At 37.5% G+C, this 21,029-nt stretch overlaps 1 protein-coding gene across 2 annotated transcripts in view; it reads left to right on the top strand.

Moving 5' to 3' along the window:
- The window catches only part of RAPGEF5 (Rap guanine nucleotide exchange factor 5), a 210,741-nt gene that overhangs the window by 29,098 nt on the left and 160,614 nt on the right, over positions 1 to 21,029 (top strand). The window contains exons 2-5 of one of the 2 annotated variants that reach the window (XM_045564354.1): positions 5,979 to 6,029; positions 7,799 to 7,905; positions 12,518 to 12,639; positions 14,109 to 14,277. In XM_045564354.1, the coding sequence (XP_045420310.1) occupies positions 5,979 to 6,029; positions 7,799 to 7,905; positions 12,518 to 12,639; positions 14,109 to 14,277 (449 nt within the window). Of the gene's footprint in view, positions 1 to 5,978; positions 6,030 to 7,798; positions 7,906 to 12,517; positions 12,640 to 14,108; positions 14,278 to 21,029 lie in introns of those variants that run through there. The other variant, XM_045564355.1, reaches the window with a different exon arrangement.

Genomic DNA, 21,029 nt, shown 5'->3' with positions numbered 1-21,029 from the left:
GAAGTTAAAATTCAGTGTAATGTTATTGATGCCATTAAAAGGGTATTCTCTTTCTGGAGGTATATAGGTACTATGCAGACATGAAGATATTTTAGCCTGGGGCTATGTCTAGGATGGGGTATATAGAAAACACATACCACATGAGCAGGTGCAGGGTGAGATTTGCTGAAACAGTGGCTTTTTGTTCTACACAAGCCACTTCGAGGCTTAGCCACAGATGCCAGTGCTGCTGGCAAGTGACTGTACCTTATTTCCATTCCGCAAGGTGTGTGAGGGAGGTGATGGTTGAGCAGTGCTCCAAGCCGCATAGCTGAAGTGGATGAGGAGAGATTCAAATTGCCTTTCTCAATCACTTATATTTACAGTTTTACTCAAACCTGGCTGCACATTAGAACCACCTGGGAGGCTTGGGTTAAAAGTACCCAGGCATATCCTCCTAGAGATTCTAATTCAGTATGTCTGGGGTGGTCCCTTGGAACCTGTTTTGTTTTTCTTCAGTTTCCCAGATGGTTCTATTTACATCCATGGTTGAGAACCACTGGATCTAGCAGATAATATTTGTGGCTTCTTAATGAAATTAGATGCACTTGTTTGTCACACTACTCTTATTGTGTCCTGTGTTAAAAGATACATGTATGGGGAAATAAATAAAGATAGGCTTGAGTTGCAAATTTCTTGACCTCTGTAAGTCTAGTTTTGTCATCTGCAAAATTGGATTAATACTAGTACCTAACTCAGAATTTTTTAAAGTATTAGGTAATGGTGCATGCAAAATACTTCATATAGTCTCTGGCACATAGCAGAAACCCAGTTACTATTACTTAATAACATTCAGCATGTTAGAATGGAGTGGTGGCTTTGGAATCAATCATAATTTGTCTCAGTCCTGGCTCTTAACTTTCCAGCTCTGGGACCTTAAGTGAAATGCTTCATTTCTGTCATCCTCAGGCCTCTTATCTATAAAAATAGGAATAGGTGGGCGCATTTACTACTATGGAAAATGCTTAAGACAAAGGAGGTGCTCAGTAAGCGTTTCTCACATTCTGTTCTACTTTCTTAACATATCACAGAGCGGTAGAAAAATATAATTTCAAGAATATCATTGACTCTGGGACAGCCATGCTATGTTGAGAAGATGTTATTACAAATGGCCTTTGTGGCTGTGGCTGGCTGCCGTGGGTTTGCCCCTTGGAGCCCCGAGGAAACGGTTGTGGGCCTGAATTGTAACCAGAGCTCACAGGAGAGTCGTGGTTCCCTGCCCTTCCATCTTAGCAATTGGCTCATGTTGCCAGTTTTCATTTGGCCTGACTTTAATGACTGGGTAATTCTCAAGCCTGCAGTCTAGCTGGGATTCTGTCCTTTTAACCTTGAACAAGCTTTGTTTGAGATGTAAGTTTATCTTGGGGCTTAAGAAGGACCCACAGTCTTAGAAATCTACTGGACACTTTAATAGATCACAGCCCTTATTATTTTATTCTATAATCTCTTCACATATGTGCCTACTAGTTACATAAGCTTTTTGGCTTCCTAGGTTTGTAAGAAATTCAAGCGTATTTATTTTACCATTCTATCTTTGTATTCTGCTTGATCACCCAGAATGGGAAAAGGGACAGTGGCCAAAGTTGTCAGAAAGTTGTGTCATGAACTGAATTCTTTCCTTATCAATAAACTTGGTAATTCTTGTTGGTTCGTGGTAGTAGTAGGGCAGGTCATACTTCTGTGGTGATCAAAGTGATTCAGTCTCCCTCCTTTCATTTCTCTCTCCCCTTAGAAGCCTAAGTACTTTAACTGAATCTTAGTGTCCTATTCGGGCATCTCCTTTAAGACCTGATGAAAAATGTGCCTGTCTTCTTTAAGAGCGGATGATAAATGTGCCTACGTCTATTACGTATTAATGGTTTGGCAAGATATTTTTAGCAACTCTAGAATGAGTGTCATGCTTGCTTCACACCTAGCTTCATGAACTATTATGCTTTCATTTTAGTGGACATCCAACTTTAAAAAATGTAATACGTGATTGCTAACCAATTATTTTTTTAAGTTATGCCATTATTTTTTTCTGGAAGTCCATTTGTGAATATTAAAGGATTGCAATTTTTTTATACATGTTTAAAATACGAGGTTTGCCTGAAATCACTTAGGGAACCATTTTCCATGGTTCATTAAAATGGAAAGGAGGAGAAATAAATGTGCATTAAAATCTATTTTCATTTGTGTTGTTAGCATTCTACTCTCTATGGGATTTATACATCTTTTGTGAAAGAATCATTGCATCCAGCTTTAGTAATTCTAGGACATTGGAAATACAGGGGAAAAAAATGGTTCATCACTTTGGGTATTGTATTTATTATGGTGAGAGCCATGTAAGAGGGTATCCTGCATCAGGTGCACTAGCCATTCAAGATTATAGAGCAAATTGATAGGGAGATCAGGATTAAGAAAGAGAATTCATATGTTTAAAGTGTTCTTTAGACCCTGTGTCTCCTGGTAAATAGGTTTTCTACATTAGGGATGCATCTGTTTCTAGAAGCTACTGTAGTGTCTGGCAAGGAGTTCAGTAGGTGCTTTGTAAATGTGAAATGAATGGAAGTAAGTTGCCACAAGAGTGGTGAGGTTAAGCCTTGGAATGCTGAGAAGAGAAATAAAACCAAGGGATTCAAAGATGGGATGAAAACAGCTAAGCAGTTGTATGTTTAGGAAAGAATGTTGACGTGGAAGGGGTGGTGCATTTTCAAGGGTGTTCTTGTGATACTCTTGCTGGTGAATGCTGCAAAAGGGCAACTCTTGAGGTGATTTAGAGCAGCAGTAGGTTGGCGACTGGTGTTCCTGTGATGAAATTAAGCAACAGTTCTTTCCCAGTACCTGTTAATAACGAGGTAACAGATGGAATATTCTCTTTTTTCCTTAATTTGGCACTTGCTATTTTTGGACAATACTGAAAACTAACATAAAGTGGTCTCTACAAAAGATGTTAGTATGATGGTTATTTTAAGGGTAACGAGTGAGTACTTTGCTGAGTTCTGTAGAGAGCTCTGTGGCTTCCCCAGGCTCAGCTAACAAGTTTGAGAACTGCTGTCCCAGAGTGTTAATGAAACAAAGATCCCCTGGGACCAGTGAAGAGAAGACTTCACAGGAGCTTCTGACAACCAATCTAGGAATTGTGTCCTGGAAGAGACAGTTATTATGTTGCTTTTGTCGATTCCCTGGGGCCCAGTAGCTTATCTGACACTGTTATCTATTCAGTATAGAAGAATCCCATTGCTTCATTTACTAACCTTACCAACCTTTTGAAACGAGCCAGCCATGGTGGGGCGGGGGGGGGGGGGGGGGGGGGGGCGGAGTTTCTGTTAAGTGGAATTGTGTGAGTGTAACCCTAGGGTGGCAACAGCCAGATTCAGGAAGGCAACTGAGAGGAAGGCAAGTGGTGTGTTTTCTGCTGTGAGGCTGCCCCTGCCCAGTTTTTTAGAACTTGTTTCTACCTAAAAGCTTTCTCTTTAACTAGATCATGTGAAGTATTGGGTTTTTTTGAGCTGATTCAGGCAATTAGATGAGTAATAAAGAACATTAGTTCTGGTCTGCCATAATGATTTTTAAAAGTCTCCCCTGTTTAAAGGAGAAAAAAAATAAATTATCATGATGATTCATCTTTATATAATCTGGTACACATGCAAGTTTTAAGTTGTTCTGTATTTCAATTAGTGAATATATTACATAGGCTCAGTCTCCAGAAGGCCTAGCAAGGGCCAACTGGGGAGTGTGTATAGACTGGGCCACAAGGGTGGGAGTTAAAAATGGGCTTGTCTACCTTAAAAAATTTATTTTCTTTGAAGCAAGTTGCAAATCTTTAGCAAAGTATCGATTGGCATTTCTGGGTAAAGAGTTGCTACATTTTATTTCAGTTTAATTAGAAGATAAGTGGTGTGGGAACAGTGTGTAGTGGGGAAGGGGCAGAATGGAAATTCTCTTTTTAGACTGAAATTTAGTAGAAGGTTCAGATGCTGGAAAGTGATGACTGGCAGGGTATGTTTCGTAAATCTAGCAAATTATTCCAAGAAGTGGAGGCAGCAGGCTGAAAACTGGGATCTCAAAGGACAGCAAGCCTTAGAATAGAGATGTTAAGAGCTTTAAACATAGGATGGAAGTTCAATAAATGTTAGTTTCTCTGTTTTTTATTTTCCCCCTCTACTGCAATGGGAAATGATAATGGTTCTCTATTGTGCTTAAGCATATGTGGGTGATGGTGCTGCTTCCTGGATCGCTAGGAAAAATTAGCTCCTGCAATTCAATCATTCAGCAAATACTTATTAAGTCAATATAGATATATAAATATCTAAATAAGTAGAAAAATAAACATCTTTATGCAAGGTTGTGTGCTAGATGCCACAAAAGCAAAGCAGTATAAGCTGCCAGCACTCCCTGAAGGAGCTTGCGGACTCCCTGGGGGAAATGCATGCACAGAAAAGCAGCCCACAGTGCGGGGGTCCTGGGTGCTACCATGCTAACTGTAGTCAAAACAAAGTGCTCTAAAGAGGAGCAAACCCCGGCAGGAGGCGCTTCACTCCGGAGGTGTCTGCACAAACCTAGACTTGGAAATCTGGCAGGATTCAGGGGAGCGTCACGGAAGATAGAGAGCTTTTAAAATGGAAAATGGTGTGAGCAGAAGTAGGGTATGAGTGGGTGGTTCTTCTGACAAGTAGATCTTGCTAAATTGAGGAAGCCTTGCAGGGAGGTGGAAAGAGAATACTAGAAACCTACTGGAGACAGACTGGTGAGCTGGCTGCTGTTGGAAGGGCAGAGATTGGCTTGACTCACATAAGCAATCAGGGACCTGCTATAAGTGGAAGGTGTTAGGGTGTGAGCTAGTGCATGTGGGTTTTGAGAAAAATTTCTCCAGACAAAGATTAGGGTAGAAAGAAGAAAAAGTTTATTTTACTTTTCCACGTGGAAAAGGGCCAACACAGAAGTGAAAAAGCAGGAGATAATGTTGGCAGAGAGAACCAGGTATTCAGGCCTTTTATTTAGGGTTTATAAAGGGGGTGAAGAAGATTTGTAGCTGTAGCCAAATTAATAGGGGTACTGTGAACTGTTGTATCTGTTTTTTTTTTTTTTCCTTCCTTAGTGGCAGGTTGATAACAGAAGCAGCTGCCTATCCTTTGCAGGCAGACTTACTGCTTGATTGTGATCTTGTCATTGGTTCTGCCCTTGAGATACAGTTTCGGTCAGGAACTGAGGCCTGTAGCTCCCACCCCTGCTGTCCGCTGTGTCCACTCAGGAATTCCTTGAGGCTGTAAAAGCAAATTCTAAAAGGCAGTTTCAGGTGACTGTAAAGAGAAAGATTTACATTTACTTTCTGTCTGCTCTTTTCAGATGTGAAAACGGAACCCCTCGGGGTCCCTATGGGGGAGAGAGAGAGAGAGAGAGAGAGAGAGAGAGAGAGCGCAGAGAGAGAGCCCGTATGATTGATTTTAGGCCTTACTATGGGTTAAATAATTTTTCTGTTATTTTGCTATTAAGGCTGTCATTTCAGAAGGGGTGTTGAGGTTTGCAGAGTGGCCTCAGGGGGGTGACTAGAGAGCGGGAAATCTACTGAGAAGCTGAAGCAGTTCAGGGTATACTAAGTTAGGGTGATGAAAATGGAAGTGAAAAGGATAGGAGAAATGGAATCCAAATCACATTAAAAATAAAGTGAGAAGTAAAAAAAAAAAAAAAAAATCCCAGTCTTTCTGTTGTACTTTTGTTGGTTGTGGTAAGTTGGGAGCTGTTCAAGTGGAATATCCTGTTCTCTTGATACAAATGTTCACCAGATATTTACATTGAGTGAGAATGAGGATGCCCATATGGCCCCATGACTTGAGACTTTAGTTCATTTTTTAACATGGACAATTCCTGGGCCTGTTATCATTGCGTATGTATTTGCCCTTTTGGTACAAAGGTTTCTTTTTGGTTCTAATTTCTTCTTTTTCTTTGTTTTAAAATAGACTCTGTCAAGAAGAATTTCCAATCCATATCTTGAACATACTCCTTCCCAGGTATGATTCTTTCCTCTTACTGCATTTTCTGTAATAGTAATTGACAAACTCTGGTATAGAATTCTCTACTTTTAGCTGTTCGTGTTGCTCCTGAGCACACAGAGTTTTGCAGGGATGCTGCAGTGATCACATCGTCTCTTCACCTAGGGATGGTACCACAAAGGTGTTTGAGATGCTCTGATCATTGTGTCATGATTCAAGATGTTCACTAGATAAGAAAAAAATATTTCACCATCTTCCAAATGCTTTACATGAGGAAATTGACAATGTGGCAGAGTAAATATATAATATACATATTTTCCAAATTGCTATATTGATAAAAAGACTGTATTTTACAAATAGTGTATATTTTACAAATAGTGTATATTTTACACTAAAAACTTTATGTAAAAAGAGATTTACATTTATTGTTATCTCTTAGTGGACTATCTCCTGTGTACTTATTGTTGAGAAAAGATGAGGTATCTTCATTGTGTTGCATCAAAGACTCAGTCGACAAAGAGTTGCAATTTTTAGGCTACCAAGAGACTATGAACTTTGTGAGGGATGGGGCCGTTTCTACCTTTTTGGCCACTGTATCCCCAGCCTTGAGAACAGACCTGACACTTGACAGATGCTCATTTAATGCTTTTTGAATGACCGAGTGAGTGAACATCCTACGATGTCAGGACCAGTCAAGTGTCGGTTGACTCACACCTCTTCCTTGGTAATGCTTTCTGTCATCTGGCTTGTTCAAGCTTTGCTTTTTTAAAAGATAGTTTTAACATGTTAAAAATAATTTCATGCCCTTCTCACTTTCTTATCTGGTTGTAGTGAGGAGATGATATCAGGAAAATTAAAGAAGTGTAAAGATGATGGGGTTGGTGTGTTCCCCGTCAAGTCATAATCAATATATCATCAATTTGTTTGCTTTGAGAGAAGATATATATTTTGTAGGTGCAGAGTGTCACCAAGAAAAAATTAAAACAATGTAAGGATGTACATGTTAGCATGTAATATAAAAGTTAATATAAATTTTCATGAGCCTTTACCTTATGAACATGGCTCATTTCCATTTAGCCTCCTTAACAGGATTGAGCTGTGGAGGACGGTGCTCATTACAGACGGGGAGGTAGTATTGTTAATGTGAAGTAGGACCTAGACTTCTCTAGATCTAAGGAATGCCCTCCTTCATCCTCCAAGAATCAGAGACTTATATGGGGGAATTAGAAGATTAAAAAAGGAAGTTAAATGAAATTTTTATCTGATAGATGGAATCGTGAAGTAGATAAAACCAGGATGCTTGGAATTAACTATGAGCTCTGCAGCTGAGTGAAGCTTAAGAGCAAAGCAAGCTGCTGTCAAATAGTGTCGTATTCACTGGATAGGAAAAATATTTTCCCATCTTCCATGTCCTTTATGTGATTGCATTGTCGATACAGCAGAGTTAATATATAATGTAAATATTCTTCAATTTGCTGTGTTGATAGAAGGAAGCACTGTATTTAAAAAGTAGTGGATATTTTACACTGAACTTTGTGTGGAAGGAGATTACTTATAATTGTAGTTGAATCAGTTTAGCATTTGGAAAATAGTGATTATAGCTTAACAGTGTAAATGGACTAGTAGCTAAAATAAAATAAGGTAGTTAAAGGTCTGTAGCTACATAGGCTAAAATGTGTCTCAAGTTTAGGGACTTGGTCATAATTTTTTACAGATAGCATGCTATTGGTAGCTCGCAAATTGTCACATTATTGTTATGTATTTACAGTGAATGTTTTTCCATTTAGAATTATGGGGAGAATTCTTCTTGTGCAGGAAGAGCGTTGAGGAATATTATTATCGTTCAGGCAGCTGACCTGATAAAGGACAGAGTGAACCTCAAGGGGTTTTACAGGTAACACAGTTTTCTAACACCTTGTCAAAAATTCTCCTTGCAGGAAGAAAAAACTCAACTTGCGTTAAAATTGTAACCTTGATCAAGGAGAGGTGGGCTATATCAGTAGTAGGAGGGGTTTGTTTGTTCTGTCTCTTGAGGCTACTGGTGGTGACTTTTTGTTAAACTTAGCTGTGTATTTGTTTAGTTAGACTCCTGATTCTGAAGTTAAGGTATGGAATAAATTCCCAGCCACAAGCGTGGATGGGTTCCTGAGAGAGTCCCTGCTTTGCTTCCTCTGAGATAACGATATTTCATAATATTTTTTGGCTGTGTGCTGCACTGGGGACTTCAGTACGGATTCCCTCTTGAGGAACCTTATCAAGGCTCTGCAAGGACTCCTTGGAGGTCGGTGGGCAGAGAGAATTGCTCGGTGAGAGTGAGCCTCCTCCTCAGGTACATAAGCAGGGGGAGAGGCAGGTCGGCATACGGATGGCAGTTGTCTACCTTGGCTAGTGAACAAGGGTAGAGGTTTTAGAGAAAACAGGTGGGTTGATGGCCAGTTTTAACGTACAGCTGGACCACACACGTGGTCACTTAGAAAGCTTGGTGTGTGTGTTTTCATTGTATGGAACAGTTTAAAGGAAAAACCAAAAGTGAATTATCAGCATTTTATTTTGCCAAGTAAAGATATTAAACCACACCAAACATTACCAAAAGAAAACCAGACAAAAAGAAAGACACCAGTACTATTTGTTATCACTATTCTTTCTTAAAGAAACAATATTATAATACCATAAAGAGTGGGAAGAATACTCAGAATACATGCCACACAAAAAAGGTAGGAAGTAGTCTCAGAATGATGTTCCTTTAAGTTAAATAAATTTAGCTTTATGATAAACTCATTATGATATTCCTATTTTATCCATTTGCCACAGATGGGAAAAATTTCATTATGGCCTGGATTTTTGGGATAGTGATTCCCAGACTATTGGTGTAAGAAGACCCCCCTTCTATTGAGGCATAATTTATATAATAAAATGCACAAATCTTAAGTGTACAGCTTGATGAATGTTTTTTGTTACACACCTATGTAATCATTATCTATGTAGCCATTATCAAGAGACAGAGGATTTTTATACTCCAGAAAGTTCCTTCATGCCTCCTTCTAGTTAGTAACCATTTCCTGCAACCAACTATTTTTTTTTAACATCAAAAACTCGGCAGAATCTGTATTCTTATGAGCCATTATATGAGCAAATACAAAGTGTGGGCAGAGACCACAGTGAATTAACACTTTGAAATCCTATATTTAATTAATCACATTAACATTTACATAGGTTTTGAAAAATATGCTGTCGGCTACATACCTATTCTGTTTATAAACAATGGTTTTGCATGTATGGACTCGTGAAGCTCTTGAAAAAGCTCCAACATCCACCCTTTTCCTCCCTTAGGCATTCATAGCTCAGAGTCTGAGAACCATTAGTTTAGAGCCCAGTCCAAGTCGACAGAGCAGGTGTGTGATGATTGGGCCACTTCACAGAACTTCATTTTTATCTTTTAATAGATGATGGCATCGCCTTTAAACACATCTGACTTTTCCTTTTCTTTTTTTTTTTTAATTAAAATTGTATGTAAGTCTTTGAGTCTAGTTGTAAGCGCCTGTAGGACTCATTTTAGTTTCTGCGTAAGGCCATATATGAGATCTATCGTCGTACTCAGGTTTTTTTTTTTTCTTTATGAGATCTCCATGATATAGATTGAAAAAGGAATTGGGAGATATACATTAATCAGGTTCATGAGAAAAGAACCATCTATCCCAGTTTGCACAGATTTAAAATGTAGTGGGAGTAGAATGAAGCAAGAGTGTGTATTTTGCTGTGATAGGGCCAGAAACACCTTTCATAATCTAAGGACTGATTAAAGTTCTGGATTTAAACATGAAGTGCTCATACAATTGCCAAGCATGGATCACTTTCATTTGTCTGGTAGTAAATTGAGATAAAGTGTTCCCCATATACCACATGAGAATTCACTTTTAAAACTTTGAAATGTTTTCTATTCATTTTTTACTATATGAAGAATCACATTGGCTTCTGAGTCTTTGTTTCCTTTGCTCAAAGCAGTCACTAAATACCGTCACCCCAACTCCAGAGATTGGTTGAATTCGTGTTTTGTTATAGCAATCACGTGGGCTCTGTAGCTAATCACCTCCACTTCACAATGTTCCTACCTAGTATCGCAACTGTAGTTAGATCTACATGTACTGGGAACAGTTTCTGGATTGAGTACAAGACTGAAAATATCCTGTGGGTAAGAACTGCTGCCTGTGTTTGGATTGCTCTATTCCAACCATCTCTGTTTTCTTCCTCACTGCTGTCCTCTAAGTCCTGTGCATTTTGGTTTTTAACCGATTGTTGGAGACCTGGTTAGCAAATCAGGGGACTAGGAGTTATTATAAACAAAGAAGCAAGTCACCTCATTTTATTCATGTAGGTGATATTAATGACAGTGTTTACCCTTACCACTAATGTTTTCCCTGGTCCAGATGGATCATTGAAAGCGATTTGAAACATAACTTGATAAAGTTAGGGGAGAGGGTAGTGCAACTGAAACAGCAGCTTTCTCTGAGAGTGGGGCCCAGTTTTTAATGTTGTCATGGCAATACTGTGTTTTAGCATATTGACTCAGAGCACCCCCTCCAAAACAAACAAACAAACAAACAAACAAACAAACAAACAAAAGTCAAAACAGTGAGCCCTTCTCAATGAGAAGGGAGAGCCGGGACACTGGGGCTTTGTGGTCACCAGTGCCACCTGAGAGCCTGTTAGGAATGCACAGTCTCAGGTTCCACTCAGCCTTCCTGCATCAGAATCTGTACTTTAACAAGATCCCCCAGGTGACTCCTAAGCACAATTTTTAAGAAGCTTCTTCCTTGTCACCTGTGAACAAACAAGCAGATGCATCCATCAAGCCACCTTTTGCAATTTGGCAGTTTAGTTTGTTTAGTAAATATTTCATTGTGTGCTTTCATGTTCCAGGTGATGTCAGACACTCAGCAGGCTGAGGAGCTACATTGTTTTGAGAATATGAACTAAGGTGATACAGTATCTAATCCATGGGATAAAAGTGCTTTCAAAGCCCTAAGATGCTGGCTAATTGACAGAGGTGTTGAGGAATTAATTAGTTAATTAACACTTTGAACCTTTAACATGAAAGGTGTCCTATAGAATTAGAGGTTAATCTTGACTATTTGATATAATTGCCTGTTTTGTTGCCATCTGTTTTCTCATTTTGTTTTTAAAAAAATCCCTATATTTGACTGTTAATCTTTCTATTGTATTAATACTAACCTGCACCTGAACATGTCTAGAATTGGCTTAATTGCCTTAGCGTATGTTTCAAATAGTGACACTTCACCAAAAAAGATGCTTTATCAAAAGTTAGAATATTTGATTAAATATCTCAGCAGAAAAGTTCACTGCCTTATCTTTGTTCGCCTCAGAATGTATAGCACCTCATGGCATTTTTTCATATTGTTGGTTACAATGTGATTCCAGGGTATTCGTGACTATGCCAATCACAAGAGATAGAAAAATAGGCAATATCTCTCTACTTTAGGAATATAAATAAATGTTGACATCTCTTGATCCTGCAGTCCTGACTATGGAATCAAGATAGCCATTAAATGATACATCATTTTATAAAAACTTTTTGATCTTTTTCATAAGGGAAAATGGAATTCAATGACATTTTTGCAAAATGAAGAAACATATTTCAGAAAGTTTTTTTTTGTTTTTCATCTGAGGCTGATGGAGATGAAAAAGTAGGTATAAAGATGCTGCTTGTAATACTCAGGTTATGGAATTTTTTGAATATAGTGTTTTAAGATAGATGATTTTTTGTGTGAGATTAGTGGAATCCAACACATCCCTCTGGGTTTATGGGTTTATGATCTAGGCTGCTTAACCAGGTTGCTTAGATTATATTAAAAAGATTAGCAATCAAATTTATTGTTCCTTGAAATAAATTTTAGGAGTATCAAACAAAATTCTATACCATTATTATCCCAGTTTTGTCTTGAGAATTATCTTGTTCCCTTTGAGAAGTATCTTATTCTCAAAGGGACTAAATAGAAATCTATAAATGGTTGAATCAAATTTTATCACTACCAACTTGAGGTATGTAGCTTACCAGGATAAAATCATCATATTTATATAAAAGGCTGCTATAACTTATTTCTTCATTTGTTCAAATATATTTTGAGAATTTTCTGTGTACCATGCATATACTGTTCTAAATTGGGGGGATTAATATTGAGTTATATAAAGTCCCTATTCTCCTGGAAATTATTTTCTAGTGGGGGAAGCAGATATGTATTTGGAAAGATGTATAATTACTAAATCTTAGTTGACTTGAAGAAAGAAAAAGTATAAGATGATTGGACTCAAGTTTTGCAAAGGAAGTGATATTTGAGCTTTAATCTGAAAAATGAATAAGGAATATGTTATTTATTCTTGGGTTCCTTGTTTAAAAAAGCAAACACATGAAAGCAATAGTATTAACTATCAATTTTTTGGCAAATGGGTGGCAACAATACCTTATTGTGAATGTCTTTGCGTTTGTCTAGGAGAAGCTGTGTTGGGTCAGAACTGGTAGACTGGCTTCTGGAACACTGTCCTTTTGTCCAGTGCAGATCTATGGCCATAGGGGTCTGGCAGCTCCTACTGGACATGGGAATTATGTTATCAGGTTAGTATTATATGTTTTGAAGGCATGGCATCATTATTAAGCTATCAGACGAAAATGTACTTGATTTTCTAGAGAATATTGTCTAGATGGAAATTATTTTTGAAGGTAAATATTTGTATTCTTTTATTTTCTAGGTAAAAGTGACAGGACATCTTTTGATTCACTTATTTCTCTCACACTTTTTGTAAAAACAAGTAGATCCTTATTGATTCATAGGCTAAAAACTGTTAGAGTCTTTCCCTTACCCATTTCTTTTGCTACTCCAAATGCTCACAAACTCTTTTTTTTTAAATCAGTGACATCTTTAGTTGCTCTAAATATGTGATTTGTCTTGTTGTACTTAGAGTAATCATCAGAAGCTGATTTTGTGCGTGGAATATGTATGTCATTTAATTGACTAAGTAATCATGAACACTTAGCGATATGACCTATGAAAATTAGCTGTTTAAACAGAACAGAAAATAGATGTTAGCTGGGAACTAAAATAGATGATGGGTATTTCTTTTCTTAGTTGAGCCCAGGTAATTGAAGGATTAGAAACCAAGCAATCTGGATTCTTTATTTAGCTCCATCTCTCAGGTGCTAGATGGTCCCTGAGAAGCTCTTTTTTTCTGCAGGTACTAAAGGTCAAGGGCATTCTCCTGGTCCCATCATGAAAGAATAGTACAGATGGGGATGTGGGTGTAATCTTCTTAGACAGTCAATAATATCTAGCTCTTAATATTCCTACTTAGAAAATCAATTAACTTCTTTTGAGAAATGGAGGTATCATTAGCTCACTTGCTAGTTTCAGGCTTCTGGTTAGGAAAACATTTTGTATTAATGCTTTTTGGAAAAGTTCACCTCTTGATTCCTTTAAAACAGGGTTTCCCAACCATGGTAGTGTTGACATTTTAGGTTGGATAATTCTTTGTTGTGAAGGGCTGTCCTGGACATTATAGGATTTTCAACAGCATCCCTTTTTTCTACCCTCCAGATACCAGTAGCATGCCCCAACCCAGTTGTGACAACCAAAAATGTCTCTAGACATCACCAGATGTCCCCTGGGGGGGAGGCACAGTCATCCCCCCCAGTTGAGAACCATGGATCTAAAACTTGCCATCCTGTTATATTTGTGTATCACTAAGGCAATTAAATTTATTAGTTTATTTTGGGATACTAAAAAGAAACCAATTCCTCCTCACCCTCTTTGAATTGCTACTGATTTCATGTGCACCTGCCTCTGAAGCAGAAGAATTATAAAATACATGTGAATATGCTGGCCAAAGCTTCGAGTTATGGAAATAGACTAGCCAGTAAGTCCTTTTCAATTCAGTGGGATTATAAACATGAATGGGCTGAGAATGTATAATTATAATCTTTCCCTAGCTTCTCCCTAGTAATTATTAGGGCTTTCAACTTATTATTTGATTTATGACTCTGAATAATATACTTTAAAAAACTGATTATGCTTTTTTTGTTTCAAACAGTGGACCAGCATCTGTACTTTCAAGATACTTATGTTTTCTACCAGTTTTCCTCGGATGAATGTAGCTACTTGTACTGTGAATTCGAAAGAGAAGAAGAATGGCAAAATGGTGTGAAACTTTTACTGCAGCTCGTACCTCTCATTCCCGCTAGAGCTGGCATCTGTGAACTGTAAGTAGATACTATCTTGGGCCATTGTTAAACTATTCTTACTTAGACAGCATTTACTGTGTCCAGGAACTATGCTCTTCTCTTTAAGATAACTATCTCATTTAAGAGGTAACTGTACCATTCCCATTTTTCACAGGCAAGTTTGGAAGGTAAAATAAATTGCTGAAAATGAAGTCCAGCTAATAAATGCCTGAACTGGTATTCAGATCCCAGGAGCATCACCAGCTGCCCCATGAGGCTTCTAATTTATCATCGTTATATGAGTAGATTATCTAAATTAGGAATAAACATATGATTGGGCTTAAGTTGAATAAAATAACTCACATCCTGTCCACATCGTGACTTTCCTAAGAAGGAGCGCAACAGAACATTTCTGAAAATAATCTAGAAGCAACATTTGGCAAATTAAAACACATGAATCATTATCACATGAGCATACTGAATCACTATATGATTAAAATGAATTAAAATTAATTAAAGAGGCTTGGGAATAGGACTTGAGTCATGATATGGTGATTCTGACATGCCTTTGTTTATCCATGAAGATACTGACAGGCTTATTTCAGAACTATGAGTCACAGATTAAATTTTCAGTTAAAAACTTTTACATATGTAGAACACTTCGGTTTTTAGAGTACTTTCTTGTACTGTTGACTTTCAGTTCTGTGGTATTAGCAGAGCAGCGGTATTGTCCTTATTTCATAGGTAAGAGAGGAGGTTCAGAGAGAAACACCTGTATAACTGTAACAAAGGTAAGTTACTCTTATTAGTTAAAAAATGACAATTAACACTGAACAATTAATATGGACTGTTTTTATGACAAGAAATAAATTTCAGAATATTAATGAGACACTGTGCTAATAGAAAAGTTGATTATAGAGAATACATTTTATGTCAGGCACTGGGCTAAATGCTTTATATTCATTTTTTTTTACTTTCAGAAGAATTCTATAAGATAGATACTATTGTTATCCCTATTTCATAAGTGAGGAAACTGAGGCACAGAGGTCAAGTAACCTGCCCAAGGTCATACAAGTGTCAAGTGAAGTCTTAGTGTTTGAATCTGTGTGTCTGGCTCTAGTGATCATCCTTTTGTCTTCTGCTATAATGTGTCCTCAGAAGTTATGGAGGTCATTCTAGCATCCCCTTCTGAAAAAGTATAAACAGGAGCTATAAAAGTGTTAGACTAAGCTCTGAAATGGTTATGGATTTCCCACCACCACTGTTTATAGAGGGCCTTGCAGTGGTAAAGCGAAATTGAGATATCACTCAATTACTCCGAGTATGGGAAATGTTCTTTATTGTAATATGCTATTAATATAGGTCAGAAGTGTCCTGAGAAAAGCCGAAGAGCAGTTCAATAAACTTTAACAAGCTTTCTAAGAAGGAGTGGCGTACTTTTAAACTAGAGGTGGCTGCATTAGGCCCCTGTAATTTGCCATCCTCTAAATGTCTTTAAAATAATGTGAGGAAACCACTTAACGTCTTTATGTAAACGCAATTCTGTTCTGTACAAATGCATTTCTAAAAAGAAAAAAGTAAAGGGAATTTTCTCCTTCAAGAAAGCATATTTAAAGCAGGAGGAGAAATCAAGCTGCTGCAGGTTTCTAGACTAGTTTGAGGAAACAAAATCATTGTCTGTGCAAAATCACTTTTATATCCAAATTGAATAGGTAATTCACAACAAGTGACTGAATTGGTTGCCGAGGGTCCTATCTCGGGGAAAAAGAGCAGTCATGGGTATCTCATTCTGATGGAAAGCCAAATCAACTTGCCCAGAATGTACTTTTTCTAACTCCTCTCTTTTGTTTTGTGCAGAGGGTGGGGGAGAGGCCGCGAGGAATGATGAAGTAGCTGTGTAGGGAAAGGTGGCCTAATCACTCCCTCAGGAGAGAAGCCTTGGAGGCCTCTCACACTGTTGGGGAATTCAGGCTGTGAAGAAGCTCGGCCAATTCAATCCAGCTGCTGTGACAGCAGCTTCCAGCTTGCCAGGATGGGAGTGGCAGGGCTCTGAACGGACAATCTATGAACCTTAAATACACAAACCTGTGTCCTACCATTCCCAGAACAATCAACATTTATGCTGTGGTTAAGAGACCTGTAGAGGTTTGCTAAAATTTAACTCATTTAAAGGAAAATGTGGCTTCTTTGTTTTTCTCTAAGTGATCTGATACTTGTTTACATGAGCCTCCATCCTGTTGGGTGGCCAGCAAGAAGGAAAAGAAGCCCCACAGTTTTAGTCTAACCCAGCAAAATTATTCTACGTGGTAATTTTTAAAGTCTCTTTACTTAACTGTTTAGCATATATTGGTAAAAGAGCTCAGTCTCTGTCCCTCCCTGCTTCTCAAGATAGCCTCTGGGTACATGGTGAGTGGTGTGAGCCCGCTGGCCTTGGCGGAGGAGGATGAGGAGGATGTGGAAGGCTTTCATGTCGGAGTGGACGCTTTCTCGCCTTACTGGTCTTGGCTAGTGGATGGGCAGCCAGCTTCCTAGTCACCCCCGAGGTATAACTGGGCTTGGTGTTCTGTAAGTAGCTGCTGCTGGAGCCTGGGGCTGGTGTGAGCTGGGTTTCTGCCTCAGCTTGATCAATGCCTGGTGGTCCTGCCTGGCTGACCTGCCTTCCTGGTTGCCTCTTGGCATTGCTGATGCTCCTGAGGTCTGGCTGCAGCTCACATAGTGGACACCCCTTTCGGCCTCTGCCGAAACACCCCCCTCACCACCCTGACCCGGCTAATGTTTCCATGATATAAAGATGTTTTTTGTGAGATGTCTGTAATGAATTTAAAAAAAAAAAATGATTTTGCCAAAATGGTACCTATTGCCACTTGGCTGACACTTCTGAAAATTCCACAAATTTAGCTCCGTAGGCATAGATATCCAGAAGGGATTTCTAAGATAGTTGAATTTGTTCCTCTTAATTTTTAGGTGAGGAAAAGGAACAGGGAGCAGAGGGTCTGGGAAAAGACAACCACTTGTCACCAACGCTCTGCTGAGTGACTTATTCAGCGGGCACTTGCTGATGATCAGCTTTGTGTAAAGCATTATGTTTGGCCCTGTGATGCATATGAAGATTTGTAAATAATATAAGGCCTTCAGGGACTAAAAGGAGAGGAGATCAATTCATACAGATAACAAGGTAGGAAGTAGTATGCCATCAATGGAACACAGGAGCTTATCTTGAAGGTTCTGAAGCAGTGGGAAAAATGAAAATATTTTCTGAGAAATGAAAATACCTTGTACTGTATATTTCTAAATTCATTGAAAACGGGTAATTACTGTGTGGAATATTCAACTCTTCTCAGCCATAGAAGATTCGTTTTTATTATTATAGGTTATTCCTGCCTTTTGTGTTTTATACGTTTTCATTATCTTATTACACTCAGGAATAGAACTGACACATATTTTCAGCTTATCTACTCTTAATGTTTTTCCCTGAAAACCTTGACTTTTTGGCTTCTTGCTTATGAGAAGTTAAATATGGCAAGATGATCAATCGTGAGTTCCGTTGAAGAGTCTTGTAAATAATAATCTATTGATGGGACTTCAGGTTCAGGCCACGATGGAGTTAAGTCTACTACAGCCTATCTCTTGTATTGATGACAGCTAAAATCTCTAGAGAAAATACAATAACTAACTAACTACCTTAGCCCTCAGACAAGTAAACAGAAGCAGGCAGATTATGGAAAGAACTAAAACCTTGGGGAAGTGAGCTACACAGGTGTGAGTTTTACCTTTTTGTTGTTTCTTTTATTTTGCAGCTTTGCCTGAAAGTCAGGCCCCAGTTATAGAGCACAAGGGAAGTGGTGGCACAGGTGCCAAAATCCCCAACAGAAACTCTTTCTGAGAAGAAGAATCAGGAAAATAGGCCCCTGTAGTTTGAAGAGTGTGTCGTTGTTGGGGTGTGGAGTGTGTGTATGGAGAAATCCTTGTCTTGATTCCACCTTTTTCTTGTAGCTTTGTCCAAGTGTCAGAGTGCTGGTGGTGGCGTATAGGCAACTATAAAAGACAATGAGGAACCCTGGTTTGTTTTTGTGTTTGGCTAGAAGAACTGGGCAAAGGGGCATCCCCTGCAAGCAGGAGAATATAAAGGAATATAGGAAAGTATGGAGCTAGAGAAAGGGATTCATCAGTTTTGAATATGAACTGCACAAATGTAGATTGACTCCTGAGCTGAACATCTGTGGAACAAATGCAAGGAGCATAGAAAATGCTTTGAAAACTGAACTGAAATTGGAATCATTGAGGCTGCACCTTATGTTCAAAATGGCCAGGGTACAATACAATACCACTGGACACAAAATAATCAGGAAAATGTGGCCAATGGTCAAAGGAAAGGGTAAGCAACAAATGTCAGCCCTGAGATGACCCTGATATTGACATTATTAAAGATTTGATAATGGCTATTTTCACTTTGCTCCATTAGGTAAAGGTAAACATATTTAAAATTAATAGAAAGATATAAATTCTTAGTCAAGAAGCAGAAAAATTAAAAGAACCAAATGATGTTTTAGAACTGAAAAATGTACCCGAAATTAAAAATTTATTGAATTGGCTCAATAGCAAAATGGATGTGACCTAAAGATAGATCAGTATAAATTATTAAATTTGAAGGACAAAGAGAAAAACATATTGACAAAAAGATGAACAATTTTAGGAATTTGGACAGTATCGTAAAGTCTAACACATGTTGGCATCCATCCCAAGATAGGATAAAGAAATTTGTGTAGAAAAACATATTTAAAGAAATAATAACCAAAACCTTCCCAAATTTAGTGGGAGAAAAATTTATAGATTCAAGAGGTTCATTAAACCCCAACCAGATACACTCAAAAACACCTCTAGATATTTCATAAACAGCTAATAAATAATGAAAAATTCTTGAAAGTAGCTCGAGTAAAATGACATATTACTTACAGGAGGAGTAATAATTCAGGTGACCAGAGGTTTTACATTAGAAACCACAGAGGCCAGAAGACAATAGAACAAAATCTTTAAAGTATGGAAATAAAAGAACTGTCAATCTAAAATTCTCTGCAGTGAAAATATCCTTCAGGAATAGAGGTGAAACAGATACTCTCAGATGAAGGAAAACTAACAGAATTCGTTGCTAGCTGAACTTTTCTAGAAGAAATGCTACAAGTAGTTTTTTTCAGGTTGAATAGAAATGATACAAAGGAAAAGTTGGAAATTCGGGGAATAAAGGAAAAGCAACATAAATGGTAAATATCTGGGTAAAAATAAAAGGCATTTTTTCTTTTAATTTCTGTAAAATGTAAGACTATTGAAAGCAAATACAATATTTCTGGGGCTTTTCAATATATGTAAATATAATATTACAACTATAACAAAAGATAATTGAGGAAGGGTAAAGAGGCATATACGGCTTTAAGATTTCTACTACTTAAAGTGGTAAAACAGTAACTCTAAGTAGACTGGGAAAGGTTAGATATGCGTATGGTAATTCTAGAGCAACAGCTTAAAAGATGTAGCCATAAATAAAATTGCATAATTAAAAAATTCAAATAATTCAAAATAAGGCAGCAAAAGGGTAGCAGAGGAACATAAAACAGGAGCAAAAGAGAAAGCAAATAAAATGATGGTTGATATAAATCTAACCAGTCAATAATTACATTAAATGTAAATTGTCTAAAACACTAATTAAAAGAGATTGTCAGCTTGGATTTTTTTTTTTAAAGACTTATCTATCTGCTAAATACAAGAATCCCACTTTAAATACATAGATAGGTTAAAAGTTAAAGGGTGAAAGAAGATAATCATGTGATTAGTGTTTTCACTAATCACATGAAGGCTGGAGTGGCTATGTTACTATTAAGGAAAATAGAGTTCAGGACAAGAAATTTTACGAGGAATAAAGGGAGAAATTACATATTGATAAAAGGGTCAATTTCCCAGAAAGACATAATAATCCTAAATGTGTATGCACATAACAAAATTTCAGAATACATGAAGGGAAAACATAACTGCAAGGAGAAATAGACAACTCCATAATTATAGCTGGAGACTTCAACATTGTTCTCTCAGCAATCACTGGAACAAGTAAATTTGAAAAAATCAGTAAGGATCTAGAAGATTTGAACAATACTATCAACCAACTTGACCCAATTGGCATTTATAAAGTATGGTACCCATTTTTTTTTCAAGTGTACATGATACATTCGCTAGGATAAATCATATTCTAGGTGATAAACATATTTGAAGGAAAATCATTTGGATATATTCTCTGACCAAAATGAAATTAAACTAGAAATCAATAATAAATAGATATTTGTAAAATCACCAACTATTTGGAAATTAGCATACTTTGAAATGACTCATGGGTGAAAAAGGAAGTCCCAAAGGAAATTAGAAAATATTTTGTATAGAATGTATATTAAAACATGTCCAAAATTATAGGATGCAGCTAAAGCAGGACTTAGAGGAAAATTTAGAGCTTTTAATGCTTATGTTAGGAAAGAATAAATATCCTAGATCAATGGTGTGAGCTGCCATTTCAGACTAGTCAGTGAAGAACAAATGAAACCCAAAACAAGCAGAAAGAAGGAATTATGAAAGATAACAAAAATTAGTGTAAGTGGAAAGAAAATAGAAAAACTAATGAAACTAAAAGTTGGCTCTTTGGGAAAAAAAATAGTGATAAATCTTAACCAAACTGTCCAAAAAGAAAAAGACAAGTTATCAATATCAGGAATAAAAAAGAAAATATCACTCCAGACTTATATTTAAAAACTAGT

This window comes from Lemur catta, chromosome 11, assembly GCF_020740605.2.
Source record: "Lemur catta isolate mLemCat1 chromosome 11, mLemCat1.pri, whole genome shotgun sequence".
Lineage (NCBI taxonomy): Eukaryota > Metazoa > Chordata > Mammalia > Primates > Lemuridae > Lemur > Lemur catta.
The sequence above is the reverse complement of the archived record's forward strand: the minus strand, read 5'-3'. Positions and strand labels throughout refer to the sequence as shown.